The 24,201-nt window shown below is 35.4% G+C and overlaps 2 protein-coding genes across 2 annotated transcripts; one reads left to right on the top strand and one right to left on the bottom strand.

Moving 5' to 3' along the window:
- Nucleotides 1–512: 512 nt before the first annotated feature.
- LOC114187284 (DNA polymerase I B, chloroplastic/mitochondrial-like) lies at nt 513–12,501 on the top strand. Its single transcript, XM_028075496.1, has 12 exons — nt 513–891; nt 2,194–2,983; nt 3,224–3,415; nt 3,954–4,633; nt 5,544–5,982; nt 6,300–6,395; nt 7,755–7,847; nt 7,923–8,117; nt 9,977–10,069; nt 10,173–10,385; nt 11,027–11,116; nt 11,847–12,501. The coding sequence occupies exons 1-12, from the start codon at nt 779–781 to the stop codon at nt 12,006–12,008; spliced, it is 3,156 nt and encodes a 1,051-aa protein (XP_027931297.1). The 5' UTR covers nt 513–778; the 3' UTR covers nt 12,009–12,501.
- Nucleotides 12,502–15,380: 2,879 nt separating this feature from the next.
- LOC114187790 (TORTIFOLIA1-like protein 1) lies at nt 15,381–23,504 on the bottom strand. Its single transcript, XM_028076157.1, has 6 exons — nt 22,559–23,504; nt 19,997–20,188; nt 18,542–18,641; nt 17,752–18,461; nt 16,795–17,673; nt 15,381–15,875 (listed from the first exon to the last, which is right to left on the bottom strand). Exons 1-6 carry the CDS (start codon nt 23,261–23,263, stop codon nt 15,684–15,686), a joined length of 2,778 nt encoding a protein of 925 aa, XP_027931958.1. The 5' UTR covers nt 23,264–23,504; the 3' UTR covers nt 15,381–15,683.
- Between the last annotated feature and the right edge of the window lie 697 nt (nt 23,505–24,201).

Genomic DNA, 24,201 nt, shown 5'->3' with positions numbered 1-24,201 from the left:
AGCAACTATGTTTCAAATTTTGCTATGTTGTTAAATCTAACATTATTAGTAACATTATTAATAAATAAGACCAAATTAAATTTATTTAAAAATATAAGAAATGAATCGAGTAAAAAGTAAAACAAAAATTATAAACATAAATATAGATCAAATTATTAATTAAATCTTTTAATTTTAATAAAATAAATGAGATTTATATTTTGTACAAATAAATTTATATATATATATATATATATATATATATATATATATATATATATATATATATATATATATATGTGTGTGTGTGTGTACGTATTAAATAAATTTAAAATTAATTCCTTAAATGATTTTTAGTTCCTAATTTCTCATTATGGGATATTGTTGATTCCTATCAAATAAATAAATCTTAGGAACGAGACAAAATATTTAGTACTCAGCAGGCACTTTAGTAACCTAACCCGAACCGAACGTAGCTTCTGCATAATTCTCCAAAAAAAAAAAAAAGACCCCTTTCCAAAGTTATTTCCCTTTTATAGTAATTTTTTTTCCCATCATTCTCTGTTCTGCACTTGCATGAATTTTCAAAGCTTCAGGGTTTATGGCCTCTCTCTCTCTCTCTCTCTTTCCCACTCTCTTGCAACCCTTTTCGCCCTCTTTTCCCATATAAACTCTTCACTCACAGACTCACTTGTGTTCTTCTAACCCAAATAAGGCCCTGACACTCTTATTTACCTTTTTGCCACTGCCCCAACACAAGGGCTCAACGCTGGGGAGGCTTGTGGGTGTGATTGCCGCCATGGGGGTCTCTTCTCAGACCACCCCTTTATATTGCCCCTCTTGTTCCCGCCACTTCCGTGCTGCTCTCTCTTCACTGTCCCTCTTTACTCCCTCTCAATCACCACACCCCAGGTTGTTTTTTCTTCAAAGTTTTCATTTTTCCTTCATTGGGTGTCACTTTTGTCTTTGTGGTGGTGTTATGTTGTTTGTTGTTGGTATGTGAGCAGTGTTTTATTTTTGGTTCTTTTGTTAGATGGTTTTGGAGAATTTTCTTTTCTATTATGGAGTACTGGAGTACTACTGTTTTCAGCTGAACTCTCTTGTGTTTTGATGGTTTTGGTTTTTCTTTGTGTTTGAACATTTGATATAGGAAATATTGCGTTTCAGGGGATTAAGTTTGAATTGTTTAGTATGGTTTTGTTTATTGTTTATGGCGTTTTGTGGAGTCTCTAGTTTCTACTGGTGTTTCTGAAGTGATAAGAGGGATGGGCGAGGTATTGATTAAAGGTATAGGAGCAGTTTGATTTGATTCTGAAAGGGTTTTGAGGAGTGTCTGTGTGTGTTCAGAAGATGGCCTCTGAAGCATTTTGGTCATGATCTGTTAGGGGGTTTTCTCTTAAGGTTGTACATTCTGACTTTGTGATTGTGAATGTTCAGTTTATGGATGGTTCTGGTATTACCAGTGCTTGAACATGGTTTTCACTTTAAATGGTGTATAGATTTGAACAAAATTAAAAGTAAAATAGAAAACTCGTCAGGGTTATGCAGATTTTGCACTGCACACCAGAAAAGGGGGGTCACCATGTACATTTCACTCAAGGTTGCTTGTGTCTTGATATTAGTTTTCAAATTTTTAGTTGCTAAGCTTTCAACTAGTGACTAAAAGGTTAAAATTAAAATGAAGAATCCATCATTGAATGGCAAGTTACTAAAAAGTGAAGAGTAAGCTCTAAATCGTGAAGGGTAAATGATATTAAGGTTCTATGGACTTCGAATTGTTTTCTCTTGTCTACACTTTTTTATTTGGAATTCTATGTCTTGCATTACGGATCAAATAAAGACTAAGCTAAAATTGTTTGTATTAGTTGTTGACTTCCATAGTGGAAAGGTTCTTGTACCTTCCTGGTTTGATACATAATCTGACATAAAAGCTGGCAACTGCATATGATCCTGGGATTAACTATATGCAAATGTGGAGTACGTTGCCACATATGATATACGGGAAGATGGGAATTTTCTAATATTGATTGTTACATTTCAGAAGTCAAAATATGTATTGTTTCTTTAGCTCACACCTGTGGGAGATTTTTTTCTTGAATGTTCTCGTACTGTTTCTTCTTCATACTAAACTGAAAAGCTAAATATGCTTTTATATTCCGTTGATTGGTTCCTTTTTTTTTTCTTTTAATTTTCTTTGCATGATATGACCTGCAGAAGAAAAATTCAAGCAATTCTGATTGCCAACAATATCCTTCAACGTAGTGCATTGTCTTTCAGAAAAGGTTATTCCTGCATAAAGAGAACACCTTTTGAGTTGAATAAATTTAAGGACGTGGTGTATAGCCATAAATCTCCAGTACATATTTCAGTTAAGAAATTTTCAGACATGTCATATGGCATGTTGGAGGAAAGGAGATGTGAAGAAGAGTTGAGTCCTTTACATCCCTCTAATAGTCAGGTTAAGATTATGGGATTGGCTCGATTTCCCACGAACCCTTGTACACAATACTGGGTCCAGGAATGTTATAAATTATCTAACAGTAAAAAGGAAATGCACTTGCAGAATGAGTTCAGGGTTGCACCGAATGCGGTTACTTCAACTGGTCAGGAACAGGCTGTTTCTAGGAATGTGAAGCACACTCATGTGCAGCAGGATCTTGATGAACGTCCCTTGCCTTCTGTTAAACATTCTAAATTAAAGAACTCAAAAGAGTTGCTTGACACCAAAAGGGTGGACACTGTGTTAAAGGTACTTCCATCAAAGATCCTTAAGGAGAAGGTTGATAGAGTTAAAGACAAAAGCAATTTGGAGACAATTGCAAAGGATGAAGCCAGTGCAACATCTGTTAAAAGGGCACCTAATTCTGAACAATTAATACTTCGAGGCAGGCTTTGTAGTATCTATAAAGACATATTGGTTGTTAATAATATTTCTCTTGCTGAGGAAGTTGCTAAGATGCTTACAGTAAATTACAGGCATCTCATTCATGCATGTGATACTGAGGTACAGTTCTTGTCTTTTTTAGCTATATTATGGTTGTTCCTTGATTGCAGCAGTGTTCATATCGGGATTCTTGTCAAGTTCAGTGAATTTGTCCTTTTTAAATCATACACATTGAAGTGATATATTGTATTCTTAAGCCATTTCTTCAATGAGTGCATATTAGTTATTGTATCAGTATGAACCTCATGGATATTTCATAAATGTTGAAATGTAATATACCAACTTTTAATGTCGTCAAAGGTGGCCAGGATAGATGTCAAACAAGAAACACCTGTAGATCATGGGGAGATAATATGCTTCAGTATTTATTCGGGTCCAGAAGCTGATTTTGGAGGTGGAAAGTCATGTATTTGGGTAGATGTTCTTGATGGTGGAGGTAAAGAGATCTTTAATAAGTTTGCTGAATTTTTTCAAGATTCATCCATCAAAAAGGTAACATTCTCTTACTGTGGACCCTTTTTATGTTTTAAATCCTATCACTCCTCTTGGTGTGCACCTTTTAAGGCCTGCTTGGTCTATATTTTACAAAAAATGATTTTTGAAGAATTGATATTAAAAAATTCGATTTGTGTGTGGGAATAATATTATAAAAGTTTAGAATAATTGATTTTGTTTGAATGGTAGAGCAGAATCTCTTTTGAAGTGTAAATGCAGGAATGCTTTAAAAAGTTTGATAGGTGAAATACTTAAAATAAATCCTATTCAAAGAAAACGTAAAAACATTTCACTTTCAAAATTATTTATTCTCACAATATTAAAAAATGCAGCTGAAATGCTTTTTTTCTGAAATTCAAAACAGTATCTTCCAAAAAAAGCTTTAAAAGAATATTTCGTATAAATTAGTTTTAAAATGGTTATCCAAGTGCGTTTTAGCTTCATAAAGTCAAAATGGCTCCATATTACTTCTGGGTTTGTGACGTGGGATTCAAAATAAATTTTGAAGTAACAAAGTCATTGGTGCATTCTGTAGGTCTGGCATAACTATAGCTTTGACTGTCATGTTATACAAAACTATGGATTTAAGGTTTCTGGATTTCATGCTGATACAATGCACATGGCACGGCTGTGGGATTCATCCAGGCGCTGGGTTGGTGGTTATTCTCTTGAAGGACTTACAGGTGACAGAGAGGTAATGTCTAGGGCTAAGCTGGACCATGAAAAGGATTTGATTGGTAAGGTGTCCATGAAAACTATATTTGGCCAGAAAAAGGTGAAGATAGATGGATGTGAGGGTAAAATGACTACCATTGCTCCTGTTGATGTGCTGCAGAGAGATGAGCGAATACCTTGGATATGTTACTCTGTCTTAGATGCTAGAAGCACTCTTAAGCTTTATGAGAGCCTAAAAAGTCATCTTTCAGACATGCCTTGGAATCTTGATAGTGTACCTGTTTTACACAAAAACATGTATGATTTCTATCAGGAATATTGGCAGCCATTTGGTGAGCTTCTAGTCAAAATGGAATCAGAGGGAATGTTAGTTGATCGGTTATATCTTAAAGGCATAGAAGACGTGGCCAAAGGAGAGCAAGAGGCAGCTGTTAATAGATTCCGAAAATGGGCATCTAGATATTGTCCTGATGCCAAGTATATGAATGTTGGAAGTGATGCACAATTGCGAGTACTTCTCTTTGGTGGCACCATTAACAGGTGCTCATCATTTAAATCTTGTGTGGAGCATGTGTTCTACCTTAACAAATTGATAATTTTGAAGTTGAAATTGATATATCACAATATTTTCTTTGGTGAATGATATCATGCAATCTGAACTATACTGAAAAATGCTTTGTAAAATTACTAGAGATATTCAGTATGGTGATATCATTATAGTTTATCAAGGACGCTTTTTCTCTTAAAAAAATTGGCTGCTACATGAAGGCTCCTGTTATTACTAACTGCATATATGTGGTAGTTGATTTTTTGGGAAAGACCTGTTGGGTATTATACTGAGGCTCTTGTTTGTTTTGTTTTAAGAACTTGATCATATTTTATGAATTATGTTAACTAGCTTCTTTATTTCTAGTTAGGGTAATAAATGGCTGTATGATATTTCTTCTTCTCTTCACAAACAATATACGCTGTAAAGTCTAATTTAACTATATACTTGTCAATGTTCTGGATATGTGCTGGTCTTATCATTTTGTTGTATTCTCTATTCCACAGGAAAAAAACAAGTTTTTAAGTTCGACTTAAATTTCAAGATATTTTTATCAATACTATCTTGCTCTGTATAATGTCAGCACTTAGTATTGCTTAGGTTTTTCATTTTTGAAGAATATGATATTTTATTCAGTGTCAATCATAAAATGGCTGACCTTGATCTGTACACTAGAGTTAAGGATCTATTGTCTTTGAATATATGAAAGTCCTTAGTACAATGTATCCATGATTGTTACCCCATTTATTGATATTTTTGTTTTTATAGCTGAGCTCATTATGGAGGATAAAGTTACAATTCGATATACAAACATTTTTCTTCACTGGTTTTGATGAAGTTGTTGAATGAAGTATAGAAATAAAGTAAAGCTTTCATTTTCACTTGCTACATTATTCATTACAGAAAAAACCATGATGATGTAATTCCAACTGAGCGGATTTTCAAAATTCCCAATGTTGATAAAGTGATTGCAGAAGGCAAGAAAGTTCCAACAAAATTTCGTGATATTAAGTTAAATAGCATTGGATACAGCCTGAATGTTGAGATGTACACACCAAGTGGTTGGCCCTCAGTTAGTGGTGATGCTTTAAAAGTCCTGGCTGGCAAAGTTTCTGCTGAATATGACTTCAATGAGGCTTGTGATGTGGATCTTGATGTTGAAGATGGAAATCCCTCTCAAAGTGAAGTTTTACCTGAAGAAATAGACAAATCGGCTTACGGAACAGCTTTTTCTTGTTTTCCAACAGAGGAAGAAGGGAAAGAGGCTTGCCATGCCATTGCTGCTTTATGTGAAGTCTGTTCAATCGATTCTTTGATATCTAACTTCATCCTTCCCCTACAGGTGATATTCCTTTTTAATTTTTTTTATTTTGAATATCTTTTGTCTGGTGTGTTCATGATTTCATGTTACCCTATAAACTCTGCTTACCCAGTGTGATTGGCTTCAATAGGGTTGATAGTGCAATATAAGTAGTAGGCTAGTTTTTGTTTATATGTGCTGGAGGAAGGGAGAGGATGGAATTTGAGATCACTTGATTAAATCCAATGTTTGCATTAACTTAAGAGGGAGCTGTTGGTATATTAAAGGTTGTGTATGCATTAAAGTTTGTAGGTTATGTGTGTATACTCTATGTTAGTTTAATCTGTTCTCAATGGCAGGGTCATAATATATCAGGAAAGGATGAACGTATTCATTGTTCCATAAATATCAACACAGAGACTGGACGCTTGTCAGCAAGAAGGCCAAATCTGCAGGTTCTTGGTTTACTTGAGTTTTTAAAGTGCTATTTTTTTCAATCCTTCATCTTCGTATGTATATTTATTTATTGATGATGGTATAATTCTATCTTTTAATGTTTGTAAGATATGAATCCATTTATGTGGCTTCACTTAATAACATGTGCATTTAGGGGAGTTGGTCCTTGATATGATATAAAAGCTTCTATGACGAAGTAGTTAGTTTGATTATTGTTGCTTCCATTCTTCTTCAAACAATTTTTATTTTTAATCACCAGAGGTACATGGTAGACCTGTACATATTCCATACTTCAAGCTCAAAGCACGTAATATGACAAGCGAAGTTAAATATAAATCCTCACTTAATAGTTTAAGCTTTTAGAACAGTTGGTTCTTGACAATGTTAAATTCTTACTGTAGTAATAGAACAACTCATAATTGACGATAACGGCTATCTATTAATAGTGATATGAAAAAACTGTTACTTTGAGCCTATTGTTTTAGATAAAAACATATGCCAAAATTTTCCTGTTTGCTGTAAGTTTAGTTCATGAACTCTCTCATTTTAGTAAAAATTCTCTTATCCTCCCTGTGGACTGTACATTATCTTGTTTTTTCTGTATTTTGCTATGAATAAATTATTCCAAAGCTTAACCTATTTGGTGAAAACACATAAATTGTCTTGTAAACGTGCCCTCTCACACAAGTCCCATTTGGGCTTGAGAAGTATGGGAGTGGCAGGGTTCCAATTCTGGACCACTTGGTCATTGAGGCCCTAATACCATGTCATGATTCATCTCAAATTTGTGATATTATAATTTGGATAATTTGTGATAGTATGTGTTGTTTATGTTAGCATATATGATAGTACAAGTGGTAAGGAAGATGCACATTAAAGATGAGATTTATGGGGACAGTTTTTGGGAGCAATTTCATTAGTTAATTTTAATATTTTCGAAATGTAAATCTTTTTGGTTGTAAAGATTTTTCTCAGATCACTGTTTTACATTTTGAGAACAGTTGGATGTGTATTTCTCTTTATTTGGTGAACAAAAACATTTTGTTTATGTTTCAACAGTGGTATCAAAATTATGAAGGTTATGGATAAGGATGAGATAATACCATGTCATGATTCATCTCAAAAGTTTAAACTGCCGGGTATATGAATGGTTTTATACACTTAACAATACTTTTGAAAAAGAAGAGGCAAACTAAGTAGACTCATTTTTCATGTACATTAACAAACAATAATTATGAATCTAATTGATTTTTGAAGTTGAACTTTTTGAAATTCAAGCATGGGTATTGCATCCTGTAGATAAATCATTGGATTTTAAATCTTTCGATTTAATTTAACATATATAATTCATGAACTAGAACCAACCTGCTTTGGAAAAGGACCGGTACAAAATCCGTCAAGCATTCATAGCTGCTCCAGGGAATTCTCTTATAGTTGCTGATTATGGACAGGTTAGCTATTTACTTATTTAATTGAACTAATTACTAGAAATTTCATTCTGTTGATGGAGTTGCATATTGTTGCAGTTGGAACTTAGGATTCTTGCACATCTTGCTGATTGTAAGAGCATGTTGGAAGCCTTTGAAGCTGGTGGAGATTTTCATTCAAGAACTGCAATGAATATGTACCCATATATTCGTGAAGCAGTTAAGAGAAAGGAAGTGCTTCTTGAGTGGCATCCTCAGCCTGGTGAAGACAAACCCCCAGTTCCTCTCCTGAAGGTATATTGTCTTCTGATCTATTTAAAGTAGACCATAACCAGTAGTAGCCTTGATGTTAGATACCCAAAAATATTTTGTTAGTTTGGTATATCTCATTATGTTGTTGTAGCTCATTGTATGTCAGTTATGAGTACACTTTGTTTGCATTGAACACATGATACAATTAAGACATGTTAAATTTAAAGGCTATTTTCTTTCTTCATTTATGTGCTAAGTAATTTATCTTTAGGGAATGGAACCAATTAAGTAATAACTTAAAAGTGACCCTCAAATAACATGAAAAATAAACCTTTAAAGAAATACAGGATAACATATTTATAGGAATTAAGAGTGTGGATTAGGAATTATAGGAGTATGTACTTATATATAGAAATTTAAGTTCTTTGTCAGAAAACATATGGGTTAGGTACCTGTCGGAAATATATTTTTATGTATCTCAGATAAAAAGCATTTAGTACTCATGGGTGTTAGTATGTTTCAGTTTAATAGTGTTTAGGTCTGCCAGTGTGCTCGTAACAGTCATGCTATGAGATTGGGTAGTGTTAACAAGGTCTGAGATGGGGTACAGTTTAGAAAATAGTCTCCTCTAAGCCTATTAAGAAACTAATGTATCCATGATATGCAGAACCAGGGTAGCAGAATCTTGAATAAGAAATTTGTTTCATTATCTACTGGTTCTGTTTTCCCTTTTAATCTCCCTCTCAATTCAATGGTAAGATGAATTTTTAAATTACAAACAAGGTATTTCATTGGGTATTTGTTCTTAAAATTTAGACTTTAATGTCTAGCTTAATATTACAAAACTAGTTTGTACAGTACGGACTCTCCGATCTTTTTATGTGCTCTCTTTAAGCCACATCTCTAGCAGATGTAGGACTAAATCACCAACCGTGAGGCTGAATTGCATTGTGTTTCATTAAGCATGCTTAAATATCGTAATGGATGGATCAGGTTCAGAAACGAATCCCTCATTCCCCCACAAAATGAAAAGAAAACAGTTTCCATGTATTGGCTGCCACCTTATGTAATACAGTTATCAAGAAAATTTATAGATGAAGGAATACATTCTCTCATAGTACAATATTATTAATAGTGTTTTGCTTAATGTTAGACCAAGTAGATGGATTGTTGGAAATTCTACATCAATTAGAAATATGGCTAAATTATAGTATGTAAGTGAATGCAAAATTCACTTTAGAAATCGATTTTGTGAGGTTTAATTAGATTTAAAGTCTAATAAATACTTTCAATATTAGATCAAAACCCTGAATTCTGGATGTTATCACTGCAATGAAAGGGCAGCTACTGCTTGCACTGATAAGATGGAAAGCATCCAACATTTAGCATGTGTGTTTGTGATCTAAATGTTATGGGGTTCCAAACATATATGCCGAAAAATTCATTAGAGTTGCGGATGTGTGAGACGTATTTAATAATATGATTTGAGGTTTAGTTAATCTTCTTGTAGCCAGCTTAGCATTATTATATCAATCCTTCTTGCTAAAGATATATTTCTCCTCCGGTTCTATATAGTAACTGTTAGAATAAGCATTAAATATAGTTAGGAAGTAGTTGTGTTGGGAAAATGCTATTACCTATTAGCCATGCCTATCTTTGTACCTAAGTATCTATCAATGATCTTCCCTATACACATTGTTCAGAATCCTATCAATATAAATATGAGAACATATGAGGGGAGTTTTCAAGCTCTCTCAAATACTCTTAAATATAGTCTCTTAAACACAGGCATGATACACAGTTAATTTGAAATCAAGATTTAAACAAAATATAACCATCTGCTCATTGGTCGATCCTAAAACAGCATGCCATTTATCTATTACGTTTCTTTTTCACTTCAGGATGCCTTTGCTTCAGAAAGAAGAAAAGCCAAAATGCTTAACTTCTCAATTGCGTATGGAAAGACTCCAGTTGGGCTATCAAGGGATTGGAAGGTACCTTGAATTCTGTAACTTATTTTGAAGGGCTTAAATAGTTTACAAGTCCCCTTCATTATTGATTTGGTTGTCCAAACAAAGTTACACATTTTTTTCTCAGGTTTCTGTGAAAGAGGCTAGGAGAACAGTTGACCTTTGGTACAATGACAGAAAAGAAGTGCTGAAATGGCAAGAAGAACGTAAAAAAGAAGCTTATGAATTTCAAAGGGTGCACACATTGTTAGGACGAGCCCGGAGGTTTCCGGAGATAGACCCAGATCATAGCTACCATAGAGGTCATATTGAGCGAGCTGCTATCAATACACCAGTCCAGGTCCGTGATCTTTCAAATACTTTTATACAATTGTCTGCAACACTCCCTTTCTGTTTGTCACGATTCTCAACTTTGATGGTTACATATAGTAAATATAGACTGTACCAATTCGTTGATAGCAGTTCTACCATGTAAAAAGGTGACTTGCTCTTACTAGAGAGGGTTTACTATATAATCAGTTACATTCATATCTCTTGGAACGTGGAACCTTTTTCCCTCTAAGAACAGTGAATGGTGAGAAAATGCGTTACATTAGGCTTGTGAAAACATCACAAGTCAGAGTTTATATTAAAATGATAATTTATATAAATCTGTGAATAAAATCATATGAAAGGCTAACTGCATTGTTCTTAATTTCTTATCTTTTTCCAGAAGTACACAGATTGCATTAGTCTTGTCAGCTATTGCTCTATGATATTGAAGAAAAGGTTTTCATGTATAAAGTAAATGAAATAATAAACAATATTCTCACCAGACATGCCATTGGTGTGTGTGTGTGTGTAGAGTTTCACCGAGTGGCTTCTTTAAAAGTAAGCCTCCATGTTAGGAAACAGCTTAGGAGAGTAATTGGTAGTATTTTCTATTGCCACGTTCATGCCTTTCTTTTTTCGGCTCTTCTGATTTGTCAAATATTATTACAGGGTAGTGCAGCAGATGTTGCTATGTGTGCCATGTTACAAATATCCAAAAATAAGAAGTTGAAGGAGCTTGGATGGAAGTTACTTCTACAGGTTAATGTTTTTTTCTAGAATTTTCTGCTTTTTATTTGTGCTCACTTTTTGTCAAGTTTCATTTAAGTATGTTCCCTCAAGTTTGCTTTCAATAATATATTTATTCACTTTTGAGAGAATGGGCATGGACAAGTATCAGTGAAAGAGTTCATTAACTCTGAAATATAATTTCTATTGACCAATGAAATAGTCTCTGTTTGTGTTACTGTTGGATGTATTACCAAAGCAAACTCTTTGATACTTACCTAATCAATTTCATTAAAATTCATTATTCCAATCTTTGAATGGTGAAGCAAAATGCTCCAAGTAGTCTGCTTAAGCAACTGGCTGCTGATAGATAAGCTATACAAATTATTCTTTTCAAATAAGCATAATCATGGCATCTTGATTGATGTATTTTCCTTTCCTCCTACTATTTTCCACTTCTCATAATATTCCAGTTTATACATTGGTTACTTTGACATTTTTCCATTTTAGCACGCTCTTCAATTCCTCATTCTCTGATCTTTTTTATGTGAATGTCATGAGCATTGAGCTTCCTAACCATGGATGCTTCAGATTGCTTAACTAATACATCTCTTAATGCTCCCTTTTCACCTTTAACTTCTCAAGACATCATCTTCTTTGTATTACTTTCATATCTCTGTTACCCTTTGTCACTCCATTCCTGTATGATGTTTCAACTCTTAATGTTGGCTATAAGATGAGAGTTTTGGCTATGGCAAATCAGGTTCATGATGAAGTCATATTGGAAGGACCAACAGAGTCAGCCGAGGTTGCTAAGGCCATAGTCGTTGAGTGCATGGAAAAACCCTTCAACGGCAAGAATTTTCTCAAGGTCGGCCTCTCTGTTGATGCCAAGTGTGCTAAAAACTGGTATGCTGCAAAATAGATGGCTGGTCATACAATATTAAAGGTGATGAACTGGTGTAGTGGGGTATTTTTTTCACCCTTGATTTCATACAAAGGCCATCCATGGTTGGATCTGGAAGAGTTTGTTTTCTTGGCAACATGATTCCTTTGGTAACTGTAAAACGGAAGAGGCTACTACTTTGTGTGCTTCTTTTTCCATGGCAAAGGAATTTGCCCTTGAGTTTATCCTCTTTCATTTCTAGAGGTTCTTGATGTTCTGGGAAGAGTAATTCCATACTGGTGTTTTGCTGTGCATATCAATTGTGTCTTTGGAGGAAGAAGCTAAGTGGCAAAACCATGGTGTTAGCAATTTCACTCCTTCTGTTATCTGTTAAAGAGTAATTGGTTTATCATTTGTAAACATCATGTAACATTATGGCATCATGGCTTTGTGCAACTGTGCATTTGTATATTGTATATAAAAAAAAAAACAAAACTTGCGAAATTTCTATTTCATTTACATCATGCAGAAACAAGTGTTCAGGTAAGATTTGATGGAGGGTTTTTAGGGTGTTTTTTTTTGGGTCCCTAAATCCTTAATTTAACCCTTTTAACTTCATTTTGTTTTTGTTTTCGAAAATCTTGTTTAATAATAAAATTGATAGAATTTGTTCATAATGTTTTGATCACTGAAGGGTTTTAACGAAATTTAATTCGTCCCACCAAATGACGATCACTAGGTTGAGAGACACTAGACTTATCCTAACCATATTTATTCTCAGTAAAATATAGCACAATAAAATAAAATAAAATGTAATTTCAAATAGACTTCCAAGTAACACCATCCAAAACTTAATATCTATAGATCAACCAGTGGAACGAAAAAACAGGGAGAATGACGAAATTGACCTTCAGGAACAAAGAAGCTAATCTTTAACCAAGAAAGAAACTAGGATATACTACGATGTCATTAACAAAGTTATCAGACAATACATGGGTCATAGCCCAAAAAGGAAAGCCCAAATAAGCAGATTCTAGCCCAAGCGGGCTACGCAACGGAATCACCATTTTTCTCTTGATCACGAGGGTTTTCGTATCCGCTCACATCAACAAGTTGATGATCATCGTAAGAAGAGAAAACCTCACACATAACAACAAAACAAAGGGTAAGCTAGAGCAGAAAATGATTTATCATACAGTTACATACAATCTCATAGTCCAAGATGCACATGTTAACCAATCATGTTATGACTTTCAAACAATACACTAAGACTCACGACATGACTCATCCGGGTACATATAATTAGTCGGATTCAGCGAATAATTGTTCCAATGTTACATTCCCTCACATACAAGATTAGCCCTTAAAGAAATCCTTACTAAATTATATAAATGGGGCACCACCATGAACTCCCACTAACAAGGATCATGGAATTACGTCCCGACTAACTGAGGCACCATCATGAGATCTTACCTAAAGGCTCATGGAATTACGTCCTAACCAAATGAAGCACCACCACGAAACTATCATGGAATTACGTCCTAACCAACCCAAAATCATGATTCCAACACCAAAGTATGTTGTTGCTCATACCAAATTCATGACCACATATATAACCAACCATTGATGTAAATTTCATATCAAGATCATGTCAAACTCACCATTCACCACCCATAAACCATCTTTACTCATGCCTATTCACCCACCTCATATTTTAACATGGGAATCCAATCAAACATGTGTCAAACATCCAAGAACAAAGAAACAACAAAATCAGAACGCACCCTCACCCAGCTCCTGGCTCAGGCAGAAGGGTCTCTCGCTCATATGAGCTTCTTTCGCCTAGGCAAGGGCTCGAGAAGAGGGGAACAGTGGCTTGCGTGTTCTCTCGCTTAGGTGAGACTTCCTCGCTTGAGCGAGATGGGCTCTCGCTCAAAACAGGAGCTCGTCGCCTGACAGCTCACGCAACCAACATGGGCGAGTTGCTGCTAATCTCGCCTAGGCGAGACACACTCGATTGGGCGAGAAAACCAGGACCCTCCACTGTTCACGCAGGCCAACACCAATATTCAACCAGAGCAAAGCACAAATTTCATTCATGACATTCTACATACCACACATACATCGGAAACACGAAAAGATCCAAAAATAGGAAGAAAATCTATTTAAATTAAAAAATCCTAGCTTCCCTTACCTAGAATAAGCTAGTACAAGACTTTCAACACCAAAACAATGAGCACAGCAGCTCCAAGAGTAGCTTAGTGAGCTAGAAATTAGTGAAACAAAAAGGAAACTAGATCAATAAGGGAACCCCAACCCCAATTGGAACCAAGGCCACAGAGCTAGAAGAGAGGGGATATCAGTTGGGAGGTTAACTTACGTGGAACAAACGGAGTTCTTCTAGCTCAACAGAAAACGGAAGTGAAACCCTAGCAGAGCTTAATTGTTGTTCTAAGAAAGAATGAGGGAGACTGTTTTTCTAAAAATGAGAAGAATAAGTGGATTAGGACAGATTAAGGTCTTTGGTTCCCTATGGACCAGTTCTACGCCCAACTGGTTTGGGACAACCTTTTAATATAAAGGCATATAACATAAGTGGGCCTTACATTCACTATGATGGAAGTACACATGGAATGAGCGAGAGACAGTTGCATCATAGAGAAATGGGTAGAAGAAATTAAAAGTAGGAGAAAATAGTGATGTGCGTGATTTTTTATAACAAAAGCATAAAAGATAGATTAGAACATTCCATAGACCATAAACGATATATAAAGGATAAGATCAGTATATTTACAAGGACACAGATATTTAAACATAAAGGTCGAAATAAGAATACAATCCAAAATATCACTTAATTTTATATTTTGGTTCTAAAAGAACAAGTGAAATGAAAACTTTTATATATATAAAGATTTAAAGATATTATATACAAACTCAGTTTTTGTAAATACAGAAATATTGATTTTTAGTTTCGAAGAAAGACATCTCTTTCTTATTCTTTATTTATGAAAATTTTCAGGTTCTAATCCTTCACACACGATCATGTCCATTTCTTTCTTTAATCCCTCATCTACAAAAACTACACAACACATTTCTATTGGTAAAAAACACAATTGTCTCGGCTGACCAGCAACTATTACTCGATTTAAGAAAATAATTATATTTAATCTAAATTTCTTAATTAATAAAGAAATTGTAGGGAAAAGAGAAGGAAGATAAAATGTCTATCCTTTAGCTTCCATATGAAGAGGATTTTATTTTATTTTTTCCTTAACTTCCAACATCCCAATCCCTGTCAATCGTGAATTGTTTTAATGTTTTTCCAAATATGTGTTTCTATATGTTCTCCAAATAAGAAAAAATATATATATATATATTCATTTTAAGCAGAAAAAGAGAAAATGGTGCAAATGGAACCAGGAAATGAAGAAAGATTACATATCATAATTACATGGAAGATTTGTCCATTCGTCTCAATTTACACAATGTCTTTTTAGCAGGACAATTTCTGACAACCAGACACTGCCACTTAGTAATGACAATATCTGATACAACAAAAATAATAATGGTGATATTCAACGGTCAAACATTGGTCTGACCGGTATAGGATCACAAATTTTTGTGGAGGCCAAACACCTGAACAAAATTTCAAATTGCACTTAATACCATTCAATTCAATTTCAATCGCAGAGCATGATTTGTTCTCTGTGAGACCTATTTGTCATGCTGTTGTAGATCAATTTCCCAGGCTGATGCCAACTGCAATAAAAGCTGCTCTGGATGTACCCCTTCCCAGGCCTCAGTTGTATCTGTAGAAGCTTCATGTAAATTCAGTAATAGCTCTTTCTTCACTTCCATGGGGATGCCAAAGGTATCGGCTCCATTTTCCAATACTATCTCCAGCAACTGAAAATTATGGTCACCAATTCAATATTTTATACATCACAAGAGATGTAAAAGCAGGCAAAAAAGGATTGCGAAGAAGATGAATTCAACATTATGGAGTATGCCTCAATTGCTAAACAAGCTTTTTGTTGTAATTTGATGTAGAATTACCATACGAAGGAATGAATGTGCATTTGACCAACAATTTTCTAAATCAGAATTAATGATCGGTCATATACATCTTGAAGATAAAAGGTTATATTTTTTTAATCACGAGATAAAAGGTTATACACCCGATATTGCTCCCTTTCGAAGAGCCTTACTGAACATGAAAAGCTTAAAATCTGGACCATCTACCTATAAACAAAAGTGCACCTGACACTCCCAGGCATTGCTCACAACAATCGAGTCATGCTAATGCATAGAAGGACACGAAACTCGCCCAAAAATAATTAATATCTCACAATGACTGCTTAAGGAGGCATAAATTATGGTGTTCAGTAACAGATATTTAATGAAGTAGCGGGTTCTCCGCCATGGCACTAAGTCAATTCCTCTAGCTGAGAAATTATAAAGAAGAAACATGTACGCAAGCCCTCTAACAAAACAGTGACGCAAGAAAACATTAATAGATACCACCCCGCCTGTAAGATGAGATTTTTCACTTATGATCTTGTAGCAATTTGAAAACCAGATCTTGAGACAGGATTTACACAGACGAGTCATGAAACCCTTTAACAATGTATAATCATTTTTTCTAGATGAAGATCTATTTCAAGGTTTCATACTATACTAGTTTTGAGACTAATAAAATATAAAGAAATAGCAAAATCATCCCTAATTATATTTAAGGTGTTATTTTGATGAGAGGATTCATGTGACTACAGAATACACATTCGGACAAAAAGAACGGAAATTCAAATAGAAGAAAAAGCCATACCTGTTGAATCCAAGACAAACAGATGTCATACATGTTCTGGTCCACCATGAATTGCCCAATGGCATTCACAATTTCACATGCAACTTCACTTGAAAGTTGGTCAATTACAGGACCTGTTCTGTCCATTAGCTTTACAAGCAAAATATCATCACCAGTGGACAATACTTCTGCAAAGGCTGAATCTGTGTCTCCTACTTGAAGGGCATCCATTGCATTGGTCCAAGAAGTCCAGATGGCATCCCTCTCTTGCCCAACATTGTCATCAGCCAGAGCTTCTGCGGTCATTTCAGGGATTGCTACCCTTGTTGCTCGAGATGCTCCATTGTCCTCACCGGCAACACGAATTGCTTCCAAGGTAGCTTCATCCTTGGAAGCTTGCCAGACACTTCTGGCAGATGGTCCCTCACCAAGCCGGATGGGCAGTGCTGCTTTATCCCAAGCTCTCCTGTTTCCAGATTGATCACTCTCATGCACAGATTTCGGTGATCTTCCATCAGCAGAACTACCACCAAAAGCCCTCCTTGAGGAAACCTGGCTATTATTTCTAGAAGCACCATAACCAGGAAGATCCCACCCTTCAGACATGTCAGATCTCCAAGATGGCCCTCTTCCCCTCATTCCCAGAGCATTTCCATCAGATTGGGAAAATCTTTCACCAAATTGGATGCGTCCATCACCACCTCTTCCATACTTGGAATTGTAGTCACTAAAACCATTATACTTATTAGATGGCCTGCTAGATGATCCTTCAAACCCAGTAAAGTTTCTACGACCTGATGATATGGATAAATCACGAGACATGTCTTCAACAATTCTCTCAAGACCACGTACTCTATTCTCTAGAGTCACCATACTATCATGCGATCCACCCATGAAATCCTGCAAAATTGTTTAAACATCTATCACTTGTGATTAAAATTATACCAGAACTACTTTTTTGTGCCATACTGACCATACCTGAAGCATATTCATTAGATGAACCTGTTGCCTTTCCAGTTGCAGCAACTGCCTCTGGATGGCCAACCAATTTCCTCTGTTATTGGAGAAGGGTACTTCAGACTGACCATCAGTTTTAGAAAAACCTGCAAGATTGGCAGAACCCTCCCTCTGATCATTTTCAGTCCTATCATCAGTATCATATGCCTTAGTCCTCAGTTCTTTTGAGTTCGTCCTTCTTTCAGCGTATCTGTCATGTCCAAAATCATCATAATTCCTTTGTTTGGAATTTCCATCACTGCCTCTCTCAAAGATACGATATTTATTACTTAAGGATCCATGAAAATCATCATTAGTGATGTTTCCAACAGAACTTGTTCTATCTTTTGAATCTTTAACATTTGCCTCTGACTCTTCCTCGTTGTTGGAGTTAGAAGAATTGAGGCCTCTCCGAGGAAGAACAACTTCCACTGGTAAATCATCTGAACCCCTTCTTTCAAGTTTTTGGAAAAATTCTGGATTTAGTTCTTTATCAGATAAGGCTGGTGCCTTCTTTTTCAGTATTACAACCGCCTTCTCAGAGATGCCAGCTGCTTTGGCCTTAGAAGTTGAATCCAGATTTGAAGAACTAGTTGATGAATCTTTTACTGACGAATCATTCTTCCTCTCATCAAGATTTACTTTTTTTGGGTCACTTGTCTCTGACGAAATAGCTGATTCATTCCCACCATCTAAAGCATAAAAACAACAATCATCACCAACATAAACTAGGATAAGAAACAGATTATGACAGACAACTCAAACATCCTACCAGACGAGGGCTTTGAATCATCAGGAGACCCATCTCCTTTCCCTGTGATCTTTTTCCACAATTGCAATGCCTCATTGATGCTATCTCTTACAGGTTTTATCTGAGGACAATAATACATTAATTTAGAAAACACAAAGTAGATAATAAAGCAAAGAATTAGTTCTCCAGTAATGGAGTTTCAACAAATTAAAATCTGGCATACTAGGACCAATGATCCTTGGCCAGACCATAAAGAGAACAGCATAAGCAGTACTATTGTCAGACACCTGATACACCAGTCACAATTAAATGCACTGTCAACTTCATGCCGGCACATAATTTCTTCAGTGTTCTTTGAATGTGATACACTACAATGCAAGAACAAAGTCAAAAGGAAAAGGCTAATATTATGTGGCTACTTTCATTAATGTTTTTACGATTAACATCCTTACTCCTTGCTGACCAAAAAAATAATTCTCACTCCTTAAGTGTGTTTGGTAAAACTAGACTAAAATAAAGTACCTGGTAACAAATAAACTAGCTTCTAGCCATAATAAACTAGTTGCTAGCCTCTAACTAATAAACTAGTTACTAGCTGAAAAGTTCTAAACTTATTATAAGTTTCAAGTTGATAAACTAGTTTATTGGATTAGAAATATTTTGTACAACTAAATGATAAGCTAGTAGGTAAATAAAATAAAAAAAGGAAAAGCTACATAAACTCTAAACCCTAAATTTTATTATATAAAAAAAGTTGTGTTTGCTAGACAAAAATATATTATGTTATTATAATTTTACTTTTTAAAAAATAATTAAATTCTTATTAACCTTTTCAGTGTTTCTGTTTATTTTTTCTCAAAGTTATATATATTATTTGGATTTGGACAAGTCACCTTATTTAAACTAGTTAATGTGATGCATATTAATCAAATTTAATTTTTATTAATTTTCAAAAGCTTACATTTTTTTATTTCTCAATTTAAATTACTATTCTGAATTTCTTTTTATAACTTTTATTGTGTGTAATTTTTACATACTATCATGTAATGATTTTATCTTTGTAAATTGTAATTACGGAGAAATGTTTGCCACCGTAAAATTGAAAATAGGTAAAAAAACTAAGAATGATAAGGAAATGTATTTAAACATAAGGGAGTTATGGAACAAACCTAAATAAGCAAGACGCTAGTTGAAGTAGCTTGTAGCTCATAAGATATAAGCTCCTAAATAATCCACTTTGAATTATCTACTAAACACTTTTACAGAGATCAAACTAACTTACAAGTTAGTTAAATAAGTTAGTAACTAAGTTATTGGACTTACGAAACATAATCCTTGTTGAACTAGTTCCTTCTTAGAAACTCAGCATTTAAATAAAATAAGAATTGAAATAAGTGATGACACCGAGGAATCAAAAATGAAAATAGCATGGGATGTCAACAAGTTATGATTACGAAATTTCACTGCAAATGCTACCTTGTCAAATCGGCAAGCCTCAAGTACTGCCAGTGTAGGTGCTGCTTTATCAGTAACCAAACTACTTGAATGCAATGCCAATGAACTTAATGCCTCAGCTGCTGCTTTACGTGTTGCCCAATCCGTACTAGAAAGACATTCATGGATGCTAGGCAGCAAATGTTCCAAGCTTTGTGGTGCAATCGCTCCAACCTGCAATCAATGCCAATTACCTCTGAGGAATTTTCATACCAATTCTATACATCATAAAATGGCAAGTTGGTGACTAATGGCCCCCAAGTTGGACAAACACAAGCAAACCAACAGAATTAAAAATTAAAGACATGGATCTTTGCAGCCTTTATCATCCAAATCTGATAGACCTATGCCAAATATTGAACTGCAACTTCCTCCAACTTCATTGGGATTAGCCTCTGCAGTTGCCAAAGCCACTTTCAAACATCATTATCACCACATATGGCCATGTTAAATTGAATTCTATAAATGAATTTTGGCCAATATAATCAGGTCTAACTAAATCTCAGTAGTTTATAACCTTAATGAATCTACTACAATAAGCAAACACTACCATTTGTTTAGCATGTTAAGAGTTAAAATAGAACCGAACAGACCCAGACATGCAGATAAAAAGTGATACGTTTTGGATCCAGCAAGAGAACTAAAACCAACACCAATGCTCCTCCTGAATATATAAAAATCACTCCACCATAGTCTCTAAATAACAAAATGCCAAAATTTGAACTTAGTTTTGTAAGTACTTTTAACATTGTTTTCTAATCAGAATTAGAGTTTTATATCTAAGTCAGTCAGTCTGTGTTTGGATAAGCCTTTGAAGTATCAGATCCACATTTCAGATGTGAAAAATAAAAGCTACTCTAAGTAACTTTAACTTGGATATGGATCATACTTTACGTTTGATCCGATGTCAAACCAAGCCAGCACAAAAACTATCCTGTCCTGACCTTTAATGAAACTTTTATTACACAAATCATTAATGTGAAATTCCAATTCCAATTGAATATAGAAAGAAAAGGTGTCAAAGGATTTACTTATAAGTTTTAACCTAAAGATAACTCTATCACAAAATAACTAAAGCATCTAAATGTTTTACACTAAAGCTCCATTCATACCCAAATAAAGAAAGGACAAAACCACTGGGCCACCTAATGACCAAAATAACCATTCAAGTTCAAACTGAAATCAACACTATTGCTCCCCTGGGCAAGGTACTCCATAGATATAACTCAAGCACTCTACCATATATATCATGAAGGTAACACTCCAATTCTGGTTTGAGAACAAAACCAAAAAAAAAAAGTATCTGCATCTAAGTTTTGCCATAAGGAAAACCCTATATCTGAAAATAACCAAAGCGTCTCAAATGTTTTACACTAAAGCTCCGTCCATACCCTAGATAAAGCAAGCACGCAAAATACCTAATGACCAAAATAACCCTTCAAGTTCAAACTCAAAGCAACACTAGTGCTGCTCTTGGCAGGGTACTCCCTAGATAAAACTAAACCACTACTCCTTACCTGAATCATCTACGAGGACCTTCAATGAAAAATGCAAACCTTTATTATGAGAATCATGAAGGAGAAAGTCCAATTTTGATTTGAGTAAAAAACACCTATGGATCTACATCAAAGCTTTTGATCTAAAGAAAACTCTACATCACATAATAATCAAGGCACCTCAAAATGCTGTATATTAAAGTTCCATTCATACCAAAATAAAGTGCAGAACCATTGGATCACCTAATGACCATAATAACCCTTCAAGTTCAAACTCCTCAAAACCATTTCATAGTGGATAAAATTTAGATGCAGTGAAGTGATGTTGGTGTGGTTCTACAATCAGAATATAACTTCACCTCAATAATCTATGTAATAAAAGATTCCATTGATTGCCATCCTGTATTATTAAGATGAACTTCAAGTCTGATTTGAGAACAATACTAATAGCATGTATGGTATATCCAGTATTTCCATTGGCAGGGTACTCCCTACATATAACTCAAGCACTCCTCCATACCTGAATAATCTAAGCGAACATTTAATACAGATCTTCATTAAAAAAATCATGGAGGTGAAATTTCAATTCTGATTTGAGAACTGAACTAAAGAAACACCAGTAGATCTGAATCTAATTTTTGCACTAAAGAAAACTCCGGGTCCCAAAATAACCAAGGCACCTACAATACTTTACACCAAAGCTCCATTCATACCCCAAATAAAGCAAGCACAAAAACACTTTACCACATAATGACCAAAATAACCCTCCAAGTTCAAGCTCTACAAACCATTTCATAATGGACAAAAAATTCGATGCAGTTAAGCGTTGTTCTCCAACCAGAAGTAGAGTTTTACCTTAATAGTCTTAATAATAACAGATTCCATTAATTATCATCCTGAATTGCTGAAATAAAACTCCAAATCTCATTCAAGAACAAAACCAATAGCACCTATGATACTACATCTAAGTTTTCTTCAAAATAACTCACATCAATTCACCAACCCTTGATCCCACTTCACCCAAACCACAACAATGCAGCCCTCTCACCTGTGACAAGCTGGAAACCACCGGCAAAATCGCCGCCTTAGCCATGAAATTAGGACTGTTAAGCAGCTTGCAGATCCTCGGACACAGTTTCTGGAACGCCGGCACCGGTGCCTCCCCTCCGCCGCCAGCACACTCCACCATCTTCGCCATGCACACCGCCGCGCCTGCCTGAACCCCTTTGTTCTGCTCCCCCATGGCCTCAAAAAGCGGCTTCACGAACAGCCCCACCACCGTCCCAACCCCCCCTCCGCCGCCGTCGCCCTTCAGATACTGCGCGGCCAGCGCGCCGACAGTGTCCCTACAGGCGTCGCGAACGGCAGAGTCGGCATCCTTGAGGCGGCGCACGACATGCCCGATAATCTTGGTGAGGTGCGCCGCCGCGGCGTCGGCGTGGGCAGCGCAGACGGCGGCAAGGAGGCGCAGCGCGTCCCGCTTGACGGCGGGCTTGGGGTCGGTGGCGGCATCGTAGAGACAGTTAAGGATCATGGGAATGGCGTCCGGCGACAGCGCAGCGATGGTCTTCTCGAGGTCCTCAACCGCGATCTGGTGCGTGTCGCGGTCGGAGAGCTTGGAGAGGGAAGTGAGGATCCTCTGCTTGAGCTCCACCATAGCAAGGTGCGATGAGAGTGAAGAAGACGAGGATGAAGATCTTGATGAGGGTGATGGTGTTGGGTTTGTTTGCGTTTGGGGTTTTGGGTGCTTCATTGCTGTTGTGTGAGTGAGTTTGTGTTTGTTAAGGGTTTTTCTTTGAACTGAATGCAATGGAAAAGAAGATAAGAGAGAAAGTGGAAGCAATGTGTGAAAGGAAAATGTGAACTGATTTGAAGTGGAGTGAGTTGGAAAGAGAGGGTGGATCTGTGAGGGAAAAAGGGTGCAAAACAAGTTTTCAAATATCAAAAACTCAAAATCATGGAGCCTTTCTTTTTCCCTGAATTGGAAGTTAAGAATTTGGAAAATGGTCATGGCCCATATATAAATTTATTATTATTTTTATCATTTTATATAAAATAAAATTGTTGGAACATGGAAATAGGGTTTTTGGGTACTACAGCAGAGCTTGGATCTTAGTGAGATGCCCTAGAACTACACTTCTAGGGCAAGGGAAGGGACCCTGTATGGTTGTAGAATTGGGATAGGTCCTACTGGCTTACTAGCGTTGGATCCCAAAGGTGTAAAGAGAAATTGAGTATAAAACAAATTTTTATTTTAGTTGTCTTTTTTTCTAATTTTTCCCTGTTTAATTGTTAATTCTACTAAAACATTGTTGTTGGTAACAATTTAAAAGTTTTAAATTATAACATTCCTACTACTAAATTAGTTTCATAAATATATATTCAACATATAGATCTCTCAGTATTTACAAATTATAAAAAACGATATCATAATTTGGTTGATGTGGTGGGTTTGTAATAGAATAAAAATAAATACCATGACAAAGTTATATCATATAATTTGTGGTATATCCACCAGCAATAAAAATATAAAAATATTTACAACAATTAACACTATACATGTTCAAATTATTGTCAAAAATTATTTATTTACTATATGAATTGTTGAAAACCCATGTCCATAAGATAAAATCATTAAATATACATAAAAGTGCTAATTTTAAGAAATAAGTCCAAGACTTCATGTAAATT

The sequence above is a fragment of the Vigna unguiculata genome, chromosome 6 (assembly GCF_004118075.2).
Source record: "Vigna unguiculata cultivar IT97K-499-35 chromosome 6, ASM411807v1, whole genome shotgun sequence".
Taxonomy (NCBI): domain Eukaryota; kingdom Viridiplantae; phylum Streptophyta; class Magnoliopsida; order Fabales; family Fabaceae; genus Vigna; species Vigna unguiculata.
Note: the sequence above shows the minus strand (reverse complement) of the source record. Positions and strands in the feature narration are given on the sequence as shown.

What these genes read in the sequence shown, in the direction of transcription:
- LOC114187284 (XM_028075496.1), top strand. Translation starts at nt 779, where the DNA reads ATGGGGGTCTCTTCTCAGACCACCCCTTTATATTGCCCCTCTTGTTCC. An exon ending in TTCATGCATGTGATACTGAG is followed by an intron (nt 2,984 to 3,223) that starts GTACAGTTCTTG and finishes ATGTCGTCAAAG; the next exon opens with GTGGCCAGGATAGATGTCAA. An exon ending in TTTGGTGGCACCATTAACAG is followed by an intron (nt 4,634 to 5,543) that starts GTGCTCATCATT and finishes TATTCATTACAG; the next exon opens with AAAAAACCATGATGATGTAA.
- LOC114187790 (XM_028076157.1), bottom strand. Translation starts at nt 23,263, where the DNA reads ATGAAGCACCCAAAACCCCAAACGCAAACAAACCCAACACCATCACCC. An exon ending in TGATTCAAAGCCCTCGTCTG is followed by an intron (nt 18,462 to 18,541) that starts GTAGGATGTTTG and finishes TTTATGCTTTAG; the next exon opens with ATGGTGGGAATGAATCAGCT. An exon ending in GTTTGTCTTGGATTCAACAG is followed by an intron (nt 15,876 to 16,794) that starts GTATGGCTTTTT and finishes CATAATTTTCAG; the next exon opens with TTGCTGGAGATAGTATTGGA.